Source organism: Globicephala melas, chromosome 15 (assembly GCF_963455315.2).
Source record: "Globicephala melas chromosome 15, mGloMel1.2, whole genome shotgun sequence".
Lineage (NCBI taxonomy): Eukaryota > Metazoa > Chordata > Mammalia > Artiodactyla > Delphinidae > Globicephala > Globicephala melas.
In genome coordinates, this window is record NC_083328.1 from 47,413,306 (window position 1) to 47,433,496 (window position 20,191).

The 20,191-nt window shown below is 41.2% G+C and overlaps 1 protein-coding gene across 2 annotated transcripts in view; it reads right to left on the bottom strand.

Moving 5' to 3' along the window:
• Positions 1-3,174: 3,174 nt before the first annotated feature.
• SPTLC3 (serine palmitoyltransferase long chain base subunit 3) overlaps positions 3,175-20,191 on the bottom strand; it is a 126,358-nt gene continuing 109,341 nt past the window's right edge. For both annotated transcript variants that reach the window (XM_030872555.2, XM_060284868.1), the window contains 3 exons: positions 14,756-14,891; positions 9,532-9,661; positions 3,175-4,178 (listed from right to left, as the gene is read on the bottom strand). In XM_030872555.2, the coding sequence (XP_030728415.1) occupies positions 4,065-4,178; positions 9,532-9,661; positions 14,756-14,891 (380 nt within the window). In that variant the 3' untranslated portion in view covers positions 3,175-4,064. The remainder of the gene's footprint in view (positions 4,179-9,531; positions 9,662-14,755; positions 14,892-20,191) is intronic.

A 20,191-nucleotide genomic window follows, 5' to 3' on the forward strand; every position in this document is an offset into this window, starting at 1 on the left:
GTGACCCATGATGTGATCTATCCTGGAGAATTTTCCATGTGTACTTGAGTAGAAAGTGTAATCTGCTGTTTTCAGATGAAATGTCCTATAAATATCAATTAAGTCTATCTTGCCTGTTGTGTCATTTAAAGCTTGAGTTTCCTTATTAATTTTCTGTCTGGATGATCTGTCCATTCGTGTAAGTAAGGTGTTGAAGTCCCCCACTATGATTGTGTTACTGTTGATTTCCTCTTTTATAGCTGTTAGCAGTTGCCTTATGTATTGAGGTGCTCCTATGTTGGGTGCATATATATTTATAATTGTTTTATCGTCTTCTTGGATTGATCCCTTGATCACTGTGTAGTGTCCTTCCTTGTCTCTTGGAACATTCTTTATTTTAAAGTTTATTTTATCAGATATGAGTATTGCTCCTCCAGCTTTCTTTTGATTTCTATTTGCATGGAATATCTTTTTCCATCCCCTCACTTTCAGTCTGTATGTGTCCGTAGGTCTGAAGTGGGTCTCTTGTAGACGGCATATATATGGGTCTTGTTTTTGTATCCATGCAGTGAGTCTATGTCTTTTGGTTGGGGCATTTAATCCATTCACATTTAAGGTAATTATTGATATGTATGTTCCTATCACCATTTTCTTAACTGTTTTGTGTATGTTTTTGTAGGTCCTTTTCTTCTCTTGTGTTTTCCACTTAGAGAAGTTCCTTTAACATTTGTTGTAGAGCTGGTTTGGTGGTGGTGAATTCACTTAACTTTGGCTTGTCTGTAAAGCTTTTGATTTCTCCATTGAATCTGAATGCGATCCTTGCTGGGTAGAGTAATCTTGGTTGTAGCTTCTTCCCTTTTATCTCTTTAAATATATTGTGCCACTCCCTTCTGGCTTGTAGAGTTTCTGCTGTTAACCTTATGGGAGTTCCCTTGTATGTTACTTGACATTTTCCCCTTGTTGCTTTTAATAATTTTTCTTTGTCTTTATTTTTTTCAAATTGATTACTATGTGTCTCAGCATATTTCTCCTTGGGTTTATGCTGCCTGGGACTCTGTGCTTCCTGGACTTGTGTGGCTATTTCCTTTCCCATGTTAGGGAAGTTTTTGACTATAATCTCTTCAAATGTTTTCTCGGTTTCTTTCTCTCTCTCTTCTCCTTCTGGAACCCCTATAATGCAAATGTTGGTGTGTCTAATGTTGTCCCAGAGGTATCTTAGGCGGTCTTCATTTCTTTTCATTCTTTTTTCTTTATTCTGTTCTGTGACAGTAAATTCCACCATTCTGTCTTCCAGGTCACTTATTTGTTCTTCTGCCTCAGTTATTCTGCTATTGATTCCTTCTAGTGTATTTTTCATTTCAATTATTGTATTGTTCATTTCTTTTTGTTTGTTCTTTAATTCTTCTAGGTGTTTTTTCTTTCATTCTTCTAGGTCTTTGTTAAACATTTCTTCCTTTATCTTGATCTTTGCCTCCATTCTCTTTCTGAGGTTCTGGATCATCTTCACTATCATTATTCTCAATTCTTTTTCTGGAAGGGTGCCTATCTCCACTTCATTTAGTTGTTTTTCTGGGGTTTTATCTTGTTCCTTCATGTGGTACATAGTCCTCTGCCTTTTCATTTTGTCTATCTTTCTGTAATGTGGTTTTTGTTCCACAGCCTGCACAATTGTAGTTCTTCTTGCTTCTGCTGTCTGCCCTCTGGTGGATGAGGCTATCTAAGAGGCTTCTGCAAGTTTTCTGATGGGAGGAACTGGTGGTGGGTAGAGCTGACTGTTGCTCTGGTGGGCGGAGCTCAGTAAAAGTTTAATCCTCTTGACTGCTGATGGGTGGGGCTGGGTTTTGGTTGTTTGGCCTGAGGCAACTGCTGATGGGTGGGGCTGGGTTTTGGTTGTTTGGCCTGAGGCAACTGCTGATGGGTGGGGCTGGGTTTTGGTTGTTTGACCTGAGGCAACCCAACACTGAAGGCTACCTGGGCTCTTTGTTGAGGCTAATGGTGGACTCTGGGAGGGCTCACGCCAAGGAGTACTTCCCAGAACTTTTGCTGCCAGTGTCCTTGTCCCCACGGTGAGCCACAGCCACCCCCCACCTCTGCAGGAGACCCTCTAGCACTAGCAGATAGGTCTGATTCAGGCTCTCCTGGGGTCACTGCTCCTTCTCCTGGGTCCCATTACGCACACTACTTTGTGTGTGCCCTCCAAGAGTGGAGTCTCTGTTTCCCCCAGTCCTGTCAAAGTCCTGCAATCAAATACTGCTAGCCTTCAAAGTCTGATTCTCTGGGAATTCCTCCTCCTGTTGCCAGATCCCCAGGTTGGGAAGCCTGACATGGGGCTCAGAACCTTCACTCCAGTGGTGGACTTTTGTGGTATAATTGTTCTCCAGTTTGTGAGTTACCCACCCAGCAGTTACGGGATTTGATTTTATTGTGATTGCTCCCTCCTACCATCTCATTGCACCTTCTCCTTTGTCTTTGAATGTGAGGTATCTTTTTTGGTGAGTTCCAGTGTCTTCCTGTTGATGATTGTTCAGCAGTTAGTTGTGATTCCACTGCTCTCACAAGAGGGAGTGAGTGCACCTCCTTCTACTCCACCATCTTGAACCAATCTCCATGCTTCTCCATCCAACACGGGAGCTGTGGGTGGAGTTTCTATCCCAGCTCACAGCATGAAAGCCTTGGTCCATCTGTGTCATGCAAAGTCAAACCTCTCTTGAAGTGATTTGTTTATAGTGTCATTTGATGGAGTGGAATGTTCTGTAACTCATTCGAACTATTACAGAAGCTTTGCTAAAAGGTCACCACTGCTTTTTAGTGTTTCCCAATCTGGGCACCATCTGGAAGCTTGATAAAGATAAGGTTTTCCCCTGGCTTCTTCCATACCAACTAGATCCAATTAGCAAAGTGTTACTTTTGCAGAGAAATTTGCGTTCACGTTAGGAGAGAGAGAGACAGACAGGCAGACATACAGAGACAGACAGAGAGATAAAGAGAGACAGAGACAACTCAGATAAATTCCAGTTAGTTGCCCAATAGTGTGCAAGCCCACTTAGCACCAAATTGGAGTGCTTATGCCAGAGGATAGTCGTATTTAATAAGCCTGAATGGGGAAGGGGGTCAGAATTGAAAAGTGGAATAGCATTTACTTTTAAATGTCATTTTTGAATCAATATGTTCTTCAAGTGTAGTCTTGAGAGGCAACTCTAAAGGAACTTGAATTTCCCCCATGTACTCCAAATTTAATAGGAAAATGACCACTCAGTCGTTAAAGTAGTAAAAGCGATGCTAAACATTCAGTCTGCATGGCACCAACAACATTCAAGTTGTTATAACTTTACAGTTTTAGTCTAGGCCTATCATTGGCTTGCTTGCTTTCTGCCCTCTTCCTGATGAAACAAAAGTCTTGAGTTTTCCAAACCTCAAAACTCAGCTGTAAAACTGTAGGAGACCAGCAAGCGGAAAAAGAAAATTTCCTTTAAAGATGTTTGGTCGCCGCTGGCCAGGCCTGCACTCTCCCTTGAAACATTAACTATGGCTTTTGACACTTGTCCTTGGAAAAAGTCCAAATGTGGCAAATGGTAGAGGCAACATTTCTTTACCCTCCTGCCTGGAACTCCCCGTGATACGGATGAGTTCTAGCTGGTGTTTCATGGGTAACAAGGAGTCCACCTACTGCCCATCACCCTTGCCCTCATCTGCAGATGAAATTAGCAAACACATAATAAGATCTACTGAACTAAAAAATCAAAACCCTCTTATTTGGTTGGAACTCCTGCAAGGGTCTGGACCAAAGAGGCTGCACAATAGCAACTAAAATACAGGCTCTGTGCTGTTAAAACTATTCTAAGAAGTGTGTGTGTGTATTTGCAGCAGGATACTTAGGGGAAGAGAAAACTAAACTCTGGAACCATAGTTTTGTCTCTTGCAGAGACATTAAAAGCACAACAATCATGTCTCCCTTGGCTCAATGAAATTGGTTTGGAAACCAAAACTGTCCTTAGAAAGGAGAAGAAATCTATTCATATTTCTTTGGAGGCAAGGAGGGAGGTCTTTCTGGCAAAGTCTTTAGGCTCCATTCAGGTCCAGGAAACTCAATCCTCAAGTTCAAAGCTCGTCTCGTCGTAGAGTTCAGGGCGTGCTGACTTCCTGTTCCGGGAATATTTCACATGCAGGAGGTCACCCATCTCATCCAGGGCTTCCAAAACCTGCAAAGAGATTCCTTCCATCAGTTCTCTTTAAATCCCCAAGTGGCCTTGCTCTCTGGGGGGCTCACAGAGAACCACACTCTTCTTTTGCCAGCTTATTCGATTTTAAAGAAAAGGAGAAAGATCCAAATCATTAAGCTGTGGTTCATAAGTCAGCCCTAGAGGAATGTTAGAGGCTAATGCATTTTATTTTCATATTCTTTAATAGTCTAACTCCACATTACAAATCTTTAGTTTATTTTGGGGGTGAGAGGAGAGGAATAAAATCATCTGATCCATGCTTACCCTTGAAGGATTTATTTTAAAGTTTAATGACATATATAAACTTGTGGAAGAAAAAGAAAACTCCGCAGATTACATTTGTGTTAATTCTTCATGACACAGCAAACCAACCTGGCCAGGAAGAAAACGGAACATTATGGGAGCTAATTAGGTTCCTCCTCTCTCTCCCATTCTTCAGCTGCCCCCCTCCTCCTACCCTCAACTTTTAAATACTCATGTCTATGCTCCATAGAATAATAGAATTTAAAACCACAAGACACCAAGAACTCATCTGTTTCAATTCTCTCAATCCAGGCAGGTAAATGTAGCCCCAAGTTTACAAATGAAACAACTGAGATCCAGAATATACAAAATGTAAGTTTTTCCTTCCAGTCTATCACTAATCCTACTGAATTGGGCATGCCTTTTTAACCTTTTGGGCCTGTTTTTCTCAACCAGTCAAAAGAAAAGGGAAATGATATTAGAGTCCAATGTTTTGAAAAAGGTAAAGTGAGAATCGTTACCATCAGAATGAATGACTCATGGGGCTTATGGATTTTCTCCGTTGGGAAATCTTCCAAACTGACATTAGTTAAGATCCCTACCAAGATGTTAAGAATAGTTTATTTCTGAGTGGTAGGATTATGGGTAATTAAAATTTTCTTTTTACTTCAATTTATTTTCTTAATTTTTATACCAAATATAAGCCCTAGGAAAAAGTATCAGGCTTTACATTTTAAGTGGCACCAATCTGGGGTAGTTTCTGTTGCTTTTCCTGAAGGTGGGGGATGGAGTAGCTCTGTGGCTTTGAAAGTGAAGGACCCACACACCTGGGGGAGAAGTACCACAATTCATGAAGGATGTGGGAGGAAAACATAGGATTTTGATTCATTTTAATCTCAACCTTTTAAAAAATTTTTTTAAAAAAAATTTAATACAATTTTAAAGGTTACTTTCCATTTACAGTTATTACAATGTATCAGCTATATTCCCTGTGTTGTGTACAATACATCCTTGAGCCTATCTTATACCCAATAGTTTGTGCCTCTTGCTGCCCAACCCTTACGTGACCCCTCCCACTCTCCCCAGTGGTAACAAGTAGTTTGCTCTCTATGTCTGCTTCTTTTTTATTATATTAACTAGTTTGTTGTATTTTTTATATTCTACACATAAGCAATGTCATACAGTACTTGTCTTTCTCTGTCTGACTTATTTTACTTAGCATAATGCCCTCCAAGTCCATCCATGTTGCTGCAAATGGCAAAATTTCATTCTTTTTTATGGTTGAGTTATATTCCATTGCAAATACATACCACATCTTCTTTACCCATTCATCTATTGATGGACACTTAAGTTGCTTCCATATCTTGGCTATTGTAAGTAACACTGCTATGAACATTGGGGTGCATGTATCTTTTTGAACTAGTGTTTTTGTTTTTTTCATATATATACCCAGGAATGGAATTGCTGGATCATATGGCAGTTCTATTTTTAGTTTTTTGAGAAACCTCCATACTGTTTTCCACAGTAGCTGCACCAATATACATTCCCACCCACAGTGTACGAGGGTTCCCTTTTCTCCACATCCTTGCCAACATTTGTAATTTGTGTTCTTTTTGATGATAGCCATTCTGACAGGTGTGAGGTGGTATCTCAACCTTTTTAACTTCTTTTTTTGTGTCTGTTATAAAATGTACATAATATATTGGTAATGCATGTATTATTTCTAAATGGATTTATGTTGAGGCCCACTAATCAACTACCTGAAACACACCAGTACTCAAACAAAGTCGGCTTTATTCAGCTTGCTGCAGCAGGGAATATGCACTCCAGAAGGACCGTCTTCATAACAGGGAGTTGGGAAGGGCTACGTATCACATCTGGACTTGTGCACGAGATGATTCTAAGGAAGCAGGGGCCAGTTCTGGCTTGGATGCTGTCGAGAAGCTGGAGCAGCTCAGTGTTGTTTACACGTAGACTTATCTAGAAGGCGGGAGGATTATAGCAAGGCTAGAGCTGTCCTTGGTAACGGAACAGCTGCCACTCATGTTAGAAGAGGGACCTTTTAAGTCATTTTGTGTTTGTAAAGTGTCCTCCTTTTTGTCTTGTTCCAAACGTGGTCACTGAATAGACTTCTCTAATATTGTATATTTTCTGCGACTGTCATTTATGTTCAGTTGCTACCTTAATGCCCTGACTGTTCAAGGGGTCATTTTTCACTTCTCTTAGGGTAAGAAACTTGCTCAAAATTTTGTATTGATTTGACGATCTCAAAAGTTTAGAGGCATTTGTCTAGATGAGGTTTCCGTGCTCCTTCCAAACCAAGTATTCCGCAGGAATTAACTCATGAAAACAATCACAAGGTCTGATATCTATTGAACTGGGTATTCGTGAGTGCCTCCATGCCGTTTGGATCAGAAAAAAGATGCAAATTGACCCAAGCTGTGCATCCCCTCCTGCCGTCTCTGGAGCGTGCTTCTGGGCACATCCTCTTCTCCTCATGCCTGCAGTGCCCCTCTCTTCGCTCCCTTTTCCCTTGATGTGTAAACATGCTCAAGTCTTCCCCCACTTTCAAGGGCTTTTTCTAAACCTATTCTTTTTGCCTTTACACACTTCTCAAAAGACTTGCCTACCGTTTCTTACCACCCACTCATTACATTTAGAAGAAACAATTTGTTAAAATTAATATTCTCTAAAATATACTCATTTTAGAGAATCTGGACAATATATAGAACAAAAACAGCAAAGTTCTCCCATCATCTCAAAATCTAGAGTTAGCTCAGTTATTAACATGTTACCTAATAAATTGTTATTGTGTACCTACTATGTTCTATACATTGGTTTAAGTCCTAGAATATAATGGTGATGCAGAAAGATATGGACCCGTGTGAGTTTCTGTGTGTAATTCGAGCTCAAAGTATCCCTTCAATTTTTTAATTCTTTGTATTCTTATTTCTGTTCCCTGCACTCCCCTAAAACTCTCTTTTCTGAGCAACAGCAAGATCCTACTAACTGCTAAGCCAATGGTTTCTTCTCATCTCTCACCCCACTTGGATGTTCTGCTGTTTTGTAGAGACATTTTTAAAAATTAATTTTTATCGGAGTATAGTTGATTTACAATGTTATGTTTGTTTCAGGTGTACAGCAAAGTGAATCAGTTATACATGTACATATATCCACTCTTTTTTAGATTCTATTCTCATATAGGTCGTTACAGAGTATTGAATAAAGTTCCCTGTCCTATACAGTAGGTTCTTATTAGTTATATATTTTATATATAGAAGTGTGTATATGTCAATCCCAATCTCCCAATTTATCCCTCCCCTCACTTTCCCCCTTGGTAACCATAACTTTGTTTTCTACATCTGTGACTCTATTTCTGTTTTGTAAATAGGTTCATCAATAGAATATTACTTAGCCATGAAAAAGAACAAAATAATGCCATCTGCAGTGACGTGGATGGACCTAGAGATTGTCATACTGAGTGAAGTAAGTCAGACAAGAAAGACAAATATCATATGATATCGCTTACACATAGAATCTAAAAAAATCGCAGGGACATTTGATCCTCCCCGTCCTTGAAGCTTTTTCCTTTTTACTGTGTTGAGCACTACACTAGCTTATGACTTTTCCAATTGATCTAGCTCCATCTAAGCCCAGTTCCTCATCTGTGATTCCTGTATCCAACCAGGGATATAGGGGGAGTCTGCGCTTGGCCCGTTCACTTATATTTGGACAATTATATTTTCTACCACTGACTTTAATGATCCCTTAGTTCCTCAGATTACAGCAGCTCCAGCCTTGCATACTCTCCTAAGCTCCAGAATTGGATTTTATTTTCTTTAAATTTTATCGAAGTATAAATGACTCAGTTACACACACACACACACACACACACACACATTCTTTTTCATATTCTTTTCCATTATGGTTTGTCACAGGATATTGAATATAGTTCCCTGTGCTATACAGTAGGACCTTGATGTTTATCCATCCTATATATAATAGTTCGCTTTTTCACAGCTGGCCCATAGATTTGTAACCCCAACATGTCTAGAAGTGAGCTCATTTTATTCCCCCAGTCCTGTTGGTGTTATGCTGTTCCTTGCCATATACCTTAGCTCATATATGTGCTTAGTTTTGCCGTTCTTTATTTGCTAGAGGGCTAGAGACCTCGGATTATTCTTGATTCCCTCACCCCATATGTGCCCTGCATCCAATATTTGCCAAGTCTTGGCAGCTTCATGCATGCATAACGTCTATTCCTAGATCCATTCCTTTTGTTTCCGTTGCCCTTGACCTTGTCGTCTCTTGTTTTGTTCAAATAGCTCCATAATAACCCACTCCACCTTCATGTAGTTGTCTATATTTCTTTTTCGAGATGAATTTATTCTGTCTGATGTTATTGTGAAGTGCTTATTTATAGTATGTTCTCTTAGACTTTTTGCCCCAGGGTTTTGCATAGAGCAGACACCTGATAGTGTTTGCTAAACTGCATTGATTTTATAAGACAGTTTCATCAACCCTAAACTGACTGACCTGGCTTGGTTCTCTGATATTATTCATTCACACAGAGATCGAAATCCAAGGACAATGAAATGGGGTTTTGAAATCCTTTACACCTCACGTAGGATGAGCTTATATGACAGATCTGTCTTTGTTGTTGTTTCTCCAACATGTGGCTTATTTGGGTCATATTTTCTTATGATGGACGTGGTGGCTGTGAGCAGTGCCAGGATGCAGGCAGTTACTGCTGAAATAGCACGTGAGATCAGCGTCTGCCTTTAAGAACAAGCAAAGAGCAAGATGTCTGGCTACTCAGTGGGTCTTTGCTATGAAACCAAAACACCGACTTGACTCAAGTCTTCACTGAGCTGATATCCTTTTCTATCTGCTGAGTTGATCACATTGTTGGGCATTGTTAGGATACCCTTATTTTTTATTTTTATTTTTTAGCAGTGAGTGTTATTAGTGTTGTTTTCTTAAACCATCCAAGAGAAACCCAGGGAAACCCAAGCAAGCTCAGTAAAAGAACGTGCTCGGAATCCGAGGACCCCATCCTGTCGCTTCTGCTGGGCTGTGGAGTACTTACTGCGTCTAACATCTCCCGTGTATGTGCTGCTGAAACACAGAACCGAGCCCGGGCTTCTGCAAGGGGAGTAGCTGGAAATCCAACGACCACCACGCCGATTTTTCTCTTTAGTAGATGCCTTGCAAAAGCCCTAAGGGAAATGTTTAAAAGGAGGTTAAATGAGAGATGACAAAATTACACTGCAAAAAGAAAAAAGAAAAAGGAATGTGGCTAATTGACTTTTTTTTTTTTTAATATTTATTTTGGCTGCACTGGGTCTTAGTTGTGGCATGCGGGATCTTTAGTTGCAGCATGTAGACTTCTTAGTTGTGACATGCGGGATCTACTGGGTTAGCCAAAAAGTTCTTTAGGGTTTTTCCATAAGATGTAACGGAGAAACGTGAACGAATTTTTTTGCCAACCCAATAATTCCTCGACCAGGGCTGAACCCCGGCCCCCTGCATTGGGAGCACAGAATCTTACCCACTGGACCAACAGGGAAGTCCCTACTTTTTTTTTTTTTTTTTCTGTGGTACTCACGGGCCCAGCCTCTCCGCGGCATGTGGGATCTTCCCGGACGGGGGCATGAACCCGCGTCCCCTGCATCGGCAGGTGGACTCTCAACCACCGTGCCACCAGGGAAGCCCGTCCCTACTTTTTTAAAGTAAGTAGAAGATGACTGAAGTAATGAAACTTCTCTCAGATACAACCGATAAGGAAATGTGGCAGCCAGTCACTTGATGGTACCCATAACTGAGTGTGTGTACTGTGGGGTATGGCGCACTCATTAGACAGTTACGTGCACAGAGTCTTTGACATTGAGCAGAAAATGCTGGTGCACGTGACCCTGGTTTAACAAGTCTGCACATATGTAAAATCTTTTGTCTGCAGGGTTCCTAAGGAATAAAAACCATTACTCAATGCAATTACCTGAAGAAAGAATATGTTAGATGCATACCTATATGCTTTAAAAACTTAATACTGATAATACGGTGTGGAAATTTTAAGAAGCCTCTACTTCGTGACTATAATTTCAGGATCAGGGTCAGAGGGTCTGCAGGAGCCAATCCCAAAGCCATGTTATCTTTCCAGAGACAAAGATTTTATTTTCCATCAAGCCAAAGACAGGAAATAGCAAGGGTCTCCTCATTTGTTATGTGTATGTTCAGGGATAATAAACCCGTTGGCTGGATTAAGGGGAGATGGGGAAGGAGGGAGGGAGAGAAATGCACACACACACAGGCTGGTCGGTAGAAGCAACCTGGAAGCTGTAGGTCATAGAATTACAAAGCTCTTTGATACTGAGTAAAACCTTTTTAAGCTATGATTCCTTCCCCTTAACTGCTTCTAGCCTCTTTTTATTTCAGAGCTAATCTCAGTAACGATTCTAGAATACCCAGCTCTCAAAGTCTGTAAACTTCTTGCTCTGAGATCCAATGTCAGACCCAGGCATGTGCACCCAAGTGAGCCTTTTCCCCTTTGTGCTCCGTCGCTCCCCGCAGGAATCCTTAATCACTAAGATGCTTTGCCCTCAAGTAGGATAAATGTCTCAGATCTGTTCTTAGCATTAAGAGGTTGCTGGTGTCTTATTTTAGGCTGGAAGCTGACAGCACCACAGAAACCTTGAGTCATAACTCAGGAAGAATCCGCGACGCAGGGGTCTTTCATTCTCCTCCCGTTTAGCTGTCTGCCTTTTGGTTTCCTCGTGCAGAACGCAGGTTATCAAAGAAAGCAATGGAGATTGCAAGAACTACCAAACACACAGCCTCTCTGGCCCCCTGGCTTGGCCATGGCAAGATATAGACTTTGATTTGGATTGCGAAGTTTACAAGGAGATGGGGCTTTCTAACTGAGGAAGCTTGAAAACAGCCATTCTTTCTTTTCTTGATCACCCTATGGAAGGCTGCCCACGGAACTGCACAGGGTGAGAGCTCGTAATTGTCTGAGAAACAAGTCAAGTGCTTTTATTGCTAGAGTCCAAACCACCTGACCCATGATCGGGCCGGTTTTCGGAACTCCCCAAAGACCATTTTCACTGTCTGCACTTTTCTCTTTGTACCAGAGGAAGTAAGTTTTGCCAAAGAATGTGGAGCGAAATATATGACTGTTGATTCATTAGGCTAACCTGAGGCCTCCCCGGAGCAGTTCTAAGTTTAAAACTTACACTACTAAACCTAGCCTCCTTCAGCTAATGTATGCGATTGCCTCTGGGTTTGTGTTCCCCAAAGCAAATTAGAGCTGGCATAGGCTGAAAGAAGCTAAACTATGTGAATAAGAATAATAATAATATAACATTAGCATTGCATTGCACGCAGCATCACTGCATCTTCTGCACCACCATCCTCCGAGTGTATGATGAGGCCTGAGGATGGAAAATGTCAACCCTGTACCAAATAGTAAATACAATATATTCTTGATTATTTAAGTGAATGTTTTATGGGTGAAATCGCATTATACTAAACTCCATAGAAGATTCCAGTGGTAGAACTGCAAACAGGACTTTATCCAAAAGGATACCTGGCTGGAGATAATGTCTCCATTCTGTAGTAGGTGGAAATATGGAGTAATCACAGTTCTTTGAGAAAAATCAAAAGTTTTTAAATAAGCAAATTGAAACAAGTGCTCATACACTGGCTTAGCCAATTAACTCCGTTTCAAAAGGTTCTCTGCCTTCAACTTTCCATTGAAGAAATATTAGTGCAGGAAACAAGATTGGGCAGCAGTAACTCCTGCCAACATTAGATAATATTACCTTTTGTATCTAACCTGTTCTATGTTTTCTTAACAACCCAAATAATTAGATTTTTTTCCCATTGTCATAATGGATGCCTTTTGATTCACCAGTGATGACATTAAAGAGGGTTAAATTATACTCTGCCTTGCTTTAAAGAGATGTGTATTTTTCTCCTATGGGCTGTGTTGTGCGTTGAAGAGAGCACTGGTTTAGGAGGCAAATGCAACTGGTTTGAGTTCTGGCCTCTAGTACCTACAATGTGAGTGACCCTGAGAAAGTAGATTGACTTTGGGGTGTCTAGGTGTCTTCATTTATAAACCAGGGCTAAGCATCCCACCTTCAATGGGTGACAACTGGGTTTAAGAGCCTTCCTTAGCATATAAGTAACATCCAGCAATGTTAGCGCCTCCTTAGCTATGCAACCACGATGACTCAATCTTATACTCTGTTGAAACGAACAATTAGCATCATTGTAGCTGTAGTAGTAGTAGTAATAATGATGTCTGCCACTGATTGAGCGCTTAGTCAATTACTATTTGAAGTGCTTTATATACATTATTAATACTATTAATAATAACAGCCAACACTGAGTAGCTCCTATGTTAAGACATGACATGCCAAATGCTGATAGACTTCATCTTGTTTAATCTTCAAATGGTCTTAGGAAATAGGTCCTATTCTATCCCATTTTCAATATGAGAAAAGTGGGGCTTCAGAAGGTTGGTTAACTTGTCCTAGATCCCCCAGCTAGGAAGAGGCAGAGTCAAATTTCTTTTTCATTCCAAACATCTCATTATACCTTAGAACATAAGTTTTCCAGGAAACTCCCTCTCAGTTTAATTTTCCTTTTTCATATTAACTTTGTCTAGTTAGGACTCCTGGCATGTAAAGGAGGAGGGGAACTCTCTCTTTTGTTCTGTCATCGTGCACTTGAATTCTTACATTGAAATGCATTTGTTTTTATTCTTCATGGACTCTTATCATTGGATGGATTCATGTTCCCAGCCTGTTGAGGTTCTAATTCCAGCTTCCATCATCAAAGTCAGAAGTATCCAGCACACTCCCTACCGCCACCCTCTGGTGTTGACACTCTCTAAAATGAAACAAGTTTACTTTTGGTGTCTTCATTTCAGCTAATCATAAAATATTAGATAGGCATGGACTACATGTAGGGTCAGAACATACCGTTTCCCCAACCACTCTGAGTAAACGTGGGTTTTCTTTCCTGTCATCCAAGATCAGATGGTAAAGGGTTTGGGGTTATCTGCCAGTTGGAATCACCATTGTCACTCCTTCCTGCCATTAGCACAGAGCAGTATCCTATGACATTTCTGAAGCACACTGTCTTCTTGGCTACTCCAGGCATTGATTTCCTGATCCAGATCTATGAACAAAGGGCTGAGTGGTGGATGGCTGTGGTGCATGGGGCAACTCATGTGTGTGTTTTAACTGCTTATTATTTTGCTGTGGTGAAATGACCCAAAAGTGTACTCCAAAAAATCCATCTTTTAGGAACATACAACTCAGTCCTATCCATCATGAGTTTTCAACTAATAGCTCCAGAACTTCTTTTCTATACTACGTCTAATACTCTGCCAATCTACTTCGACTGTTAAGAGAATCAAACGGAAAGTTCCAACAATGAGGTTGTGTTAAAGGAGTGTCAGGATGTCTAGAATCTGATAAACATTTGTTGAGAATTACTTTCTACCATGTGCTTCATCAGACACACAAACATTTTATACTAGAAAAGAGTTTAATTAACTTCCTTTTAACAACAGAGTTAATTATTCTCTAGCAGATTGGAGATGGCTCACGTATAAATTCATCTGTGCCATACTGAGAAAAGTCATTTTTCCTCTTTATGCAGTTTTTACTAATGCTCAACCTCAGAGTTGCAATCGCTGGAAAACAACCCCAAATAAGCTTACAGGAGTGGTGTTAACATTTTTTGTTAAGAGCAAGAGCTTTGGAGTAAGCCTAGGTTTGGGTTTGCCTCTTGGTTTTACTACTGCTTGACTGGTATGGCTTTGGGAAGCTATTTAACTGCTCTCAGCCTCAGTTTCCCCACACATGAGGGTGCCTTCTTTTGAGGATGGCCGTGAGAGTGCAATGGGAGAAAGCACAGAGCCTGGTAATGTTGCTTTTGAATGTTGGGAGAGATGGTGTTTTGAGGTTCTCCCTGAGAAAGATCTTGGGGGCAGGAAGAAGTGCAGGATCATCATCAATTTACAGCTGAGGCCTGAGATAAGTGACTCCACCCAATTCACAGAGCTTGGAAATGATGGGCCGCAGTACCTGGCTCCCTTCCCACAAGATCTGTGAAAAGGTCTTGCTGATGGGCAGGCAGGTAGTTTCTGAGAAGTTGGACAAGTGAATTCTGAACTCAGCATCCCGCTCAAAGTGCAAAGCAATACCTATGCTGAAAGAGCCCTGTGGTGTCAAAAGCACCATCTCTGTCAGATCACCTTGGAGCTTAGGTGTTATTCTGGGAGTCTGCTGGATACTCACGCTACTTTAGCAGGCATGTAAAGGAGCAGGGGAACAACAGGAGATTCCTCATTGCCATAGATAATGAATCCCATTTCACTCAGTCTCTGTCTGAAGTATCTTGTGTTTTCTGCAAGTTGCTGTACTCTCTGCAACCCTGAAAGGAAACAGGCATGAAATCCATCAATTCCCACCCGGAAGAGGGAAGCAAAGGTCAGACTGTCTTGGCAAGTGTTCCTAAGTCTTTCTGCAGTCCTGCATTAAGAGTTGGAAGGGGGTCAAAGTAGGGTAGGGAAATATCTCCTGATGAGCAGGTGTGAGCACTGATGCCTGGGATCTGCCCTGAGCCTAGAAGGCAGGATCCGGGGGAATGATGCTGCTGGGTACTGCTGGCAACCAAAGCCAGGCTAGGCTGCATGGCAGTAGGGGAGCAGGAAGGGTGTCTAGCAAGAAGGAAGGAGATGAACTATCATTTACTAGACACCTATTGTGTGTGGATTCTGCTAAGTATTATAGGCACATTAGTTCAGGGGAAGAGAGTGTGACAAGAAGTCACGCACACACACACACACACACACACACACACACACACACTCCACCCCATACCAGTTGTTGGTTGTGGCCTTTTAGCCAAGCTGAGCTGGCCCTTTAAGTAACCCTTCATCTAGGTCTCTAATCAAAGAACACTTCATCCAATCTGAATTTGAAGGGGTAGCATATCCTTGGACAGATAGATCCATTGGAGACTGGGACTATTTTGTGAGGCACTCAGTGGTGATAGAGTAATAGAGGAAAGGGAAGAGGGGGCCCTCTGCTTTCTCCAGACAGAAAAAATGACAGGGTTGGCCCCCAAAAGAAGGTCAGGCAAGGTACATGTGCCCATTTCAAGGTTATCGGTACTTCAGCTCAAAAGCTTATCTTCTGTCTTAAGTGCATATCCCAGTGGGAAGGTCACACACATAATGAGATGACCAAAGGGAACTGAAGAGTAGAAAGAGTTCTGGAGATATCTGTCTCCTCAGTTCTGCCTCTAATCAGGTAAGTGAATAAACTAGCCAAAGCTAGAGAGTGTTTGCTCAATAAGGAAGATTGAATAGGATTGGATATTTAAGTCCCTGAGAAATCAGTCCAATGTTTGCATTTGATGCAGTGTTGCCATTCAGCAGGAATTTGCTGATACAGCTGACCTCCATTCTGATTGGTCAGGCATCCATTCAAACTGCAACTCTTACTCTACCAGTTATTCAATATTTTGAACATCACTCCTGAGTGTGTTTGTAACTCTTTAGATGGAAAATGGATAAAAATTTCAATGAACATGTCATCACAGTCTTCTAGTTTCTTCTTAGAGACATGGCCCCAGACCGTGCCTTGACAAAGTGTTGAGCAGCGGGTATCTCCTGCTCAGCATCCTTCCTCCAGGGGACCATGATGTTCAGGTAGAGTTTGCTCCACCTTTCCTCTTGGCTACAGGGGTATTGTGTGACCCAGGCCTGGCCTATTGGAATACTCCACCCCCCTGAAAATTGGGTCATTGATGGAACACAACCAGGGCCTACCAATCTTTCAAATCCACTGAGGAAGAAGTGTAAAAACAAGGTCATCTTCAAGCTACATCCTTGCCACCATGGAGGAAACCTGCTTGAGAATGATGCTGATTCAGAAGAAAGCCAAGGCACAAGACAGCAAGAGTCTTGATGGCATCATTGGAACTCTTGGGTCTAGCGGTGCCTAAGTGAGCCCATCCTTTGGACTTTCCCTGCTGTGTGAACCATTACATTTCTTTTTCTTACTGAAGCTACGTTGAGCTGAATTTCTACTGATATGTCAGTAGAATATGAGCTGATATGTCCTGAGTAATACAGGTGGCCAATAATTGGATGAGGTGACTTCTTAAGGACGATAGTAATATCAACAGCAATAATTATTGTAGCTCACAGATATGTAATGTAAACTTTGTTATAAGCACTTGGCATTTAATGATTTATTTAGTCCTCACAACAACTATATTGAGGTAGATGCTATAATCTCATGTCATACATGAGGAGGAGACAAGTAACTTACCCAAGTTCACATAGTTGGTAGGTAGCAGGGCCAGAATTTGAACCCAGGCAGTTGGTTCTGGAATCTGTGCTGTTAACCCTATATTATGTTGCTCTGTCCAAGAGAAGCAATTGATGATGTCCACCCAGATAAAGGATGGCGGCCATCTCTTCTCCTCAAGCTCAGTAAAACTCATTTCTAACAGCTGTTATGATCATTGTTATACCAATTTTTTCTAGTAGAGCCAGTTGAGAGATTGAGGGCTGAACAAGATTTTGGCAGCCTCATGTTGTAAGGGCGTGGGGTACAGCATCAAAGACTAGAGTCCAGGACCTGCCACAAGGGAGGACCGGTGAACCCCTTCACTTTGGGGCCTGAAGGGCTGCTCCCAAGGAGTAACTATGAACCAGAAGTAGATAGGCCTTTACCCTTCGAAGGTACTTTTAAAATCTAATCATCTGACATTTTTCACTGGGTTCTATCACTCCCCAAATACTTCAGATCTTCCGTTGAGAGTTTTACTTTGCTCATCAGATATAAATGGACTTGACTCCTGTGACATCTTAAATTTGTTAATGATGTATGCCAAGGAATGGTGGTTTCGTTGAGTGGAACACCAACCAAAGAGGAGGTTGTTGAATGCCTCAATTGTCCCTGCTTGTTTTCTGTTTCTACTCTTTACTCTTTCCCCAATCCTGGTTCTCCAGGAATATCCCTCCCCAGCTCTGCCAGTTCTCAGCAAGCAGACTGTGATGGAGAAAGTATCTGATTTATCGTACTCTCTCAGGAAAGCTGACCTGTCCACTATGTTGGCTACAGCCCATGGATGCAGGACATGCTTGACCCTAGGGAAGTCCATTCGAGTGTTGCCCAGGGAGCCATGAGTTGGTCTGTCATGAGAAGAGATTGTACATATGAATCAAACCAATAAGATTGTTTTGCTGGTAGAGTGTGAATGTAAAAAAAATTAGAGACAGCCAACAATTGGAGGAAGACTAGAAATTGAGGGGCACTGAGAGAAAAGCGTATTATCAGAATCTATGAGATAGAGGAAGCCATTGGTCAGTAGAAGCTATGGTAGCCCGTGAAGAAGAGAAGTGGGCAGTGCAAGGTTGGTCAATAGCAACAGGAAGAGAAGAAACAGAAACAGGGAAGAGATTATAGGCTAATGGGGGAGACAGACATTAATCAAATAAATCACACAAATGAATATAAAGTTGCAACTCTGATGAGTGTGGTAAAGAATGCTATGTGGTGTTATGAGAGTCCATAGTAAAGAGATTGGACCAAGTGTGAGGAAGTCAATATATGATGAGTGAGCTGAGATCTGAAGGATGGACAAATGTTAACAAGATAAAGAACCAGAGGAGAGAATTCCTGGCACAGGAAACAGATGCAATGCTACTGTAATTTGTAGAAAACAGGGTGGCTGGGAACCAGCAAGATGTGGTTGAGTGTAGGGCAAGACGAGAATGGAACAATGAGTCAACTCTCTAAAAAAACCAGGAATACAGTGTTTAGAGAATCCAACACTGAATGGTTGGTAAGAGAGGATGAGCTTAAAAGGGGACAAACAGGAGAAATCAGAGAGGGAGAAGGTAAGTCAGGAGAAGAACTAGCGTTCATTAGAGTTATCAACATGGCAGTCATGGATAACCTTTTTCTGGGGGTTCCTGATTAGGACTTTCGTTTTAAAGAAACAGGTAATTGCAAGTATGGTTTACTTTAATTCATATGGGCTTTTAGTTTCCTACCCACCTCCTTAAAAATAAGATAAGTCCTCTCCCCTAAAATTCCAGATTTGCAACATGAATACAAGTAAAGGATTTGGAGAAGTGTAGACCATTTGCGTAAATTTTTTTTTTAATTGAGGTAGAGTTGTTTTACAATGTTGTGTTACTTTCTACTGTACAGTGAAGTGAAATAGAGTTCCCTGTGCTATACAGCATGTTCTTGTTAGTTATCTATTTTATACATATTAGTGAATATATGTCAATCCCAGTCTCCCAGTTCATCCCACCCCCCAACCTTCCATTTGCATAAAGTTTTTTGCATAGACACAAGCCTCTTCTGTGCTTAAAAAAAAAAAAAGAACAGTTTTGTAACATGCTGAAGTGTCCCTTGGAAACTTGTATGTGTACAGAGAGCAACCTATTTGAAGGACAGAACTAGCAGTGAGGAAGGAAAATATTTGTCATTACTTAAAAATAAAACTATCATCCATACACTTTGAAACTGTGTGTGTTTAGGAAGATGAGAACATAAGGAGTAGGGAGAGATTGGGGACCGGAGAAGGAAAAGAAAAGAGGGGATGTGTGTATGCATAAGGCTGATTCACTTCGCTGTGCGGCAGAAACTAACACAGCATTGCAAAGCAATTATACTCCAATTAAAAAAAAAACAAAAAAACAGAAGAGGGGCTAGAGTATGACCTGTTTTAAAGAAGGCGATTCAGATACAAATGAACGTATTTACAAAACAGAAACAGACTTACAGATATTGAAAACAGACTTATGGTTACCAAAGAGGAAATGTGGGGGGGGGGGGAAGAATAAGCCAGGAGCTTGGGATGAACATGCACGCACCACTATATATAAGCAAAATAACCAACAAGGACCTACTGGATAGCACAGGAAACTCTACTCAATATTCTGTGATAACCTATATGAGAACAAAATCTAAAAAGAATGAATATATGTATAACTGAATCACTTTGCTGTACACCTGAAACTAGCACAACATTGTAAATCAACTATACTCCAATAAAATTAAAAACAAACAAACAAAAGTAAAGAAGGTGATTCAAATGAAGGCACAGATATACATCCCAGCTACCAAAATGTATTCCATATGGCTTGTCCCCTGTGTGTTCAGCTCTTCTGTTGATTGTTAGTTGCACAATGAATAGATGAGTTCATCAGGCTGAGTCTGATGATTCCTAAATGATCCCCCTCACAGACTAGAAGGATTTCCTGGCCTGGAAGTGCATGAATGACTTAAATTGCTTTTCCCAATGGCATTATCTTTGCACTTGCCCATAATGACTCATCCATCATTGGGCTGCCCAGCTACTTAATTGGCCCCGTCTGTCCTCTCTGCCTTGATTAACCCAAGTAACTGGATCACTAGCTAATGTCATCATTTTACTGCTTCTAGATCCTTTGGAGAGCTGACCAAACAGATCAGAATATCGATCACAGGGGCAGCTGACTCTTGAGAACTGAAGTTTAATTCTTGCCCTGTCTTCTTCCTCTTTGAACCATTTAGCACAGCATGGCTGACAAGCCATTATGACACACTTCGTGGTCACCATGTTTTCTCACATAGGGTCACTATAAATGCCTTGAGGTCTTTTGAGTTGGCCAAGACACAGCTCCTTTCAATTACTCTATTGCTCACTCTGGAAAATTGGAA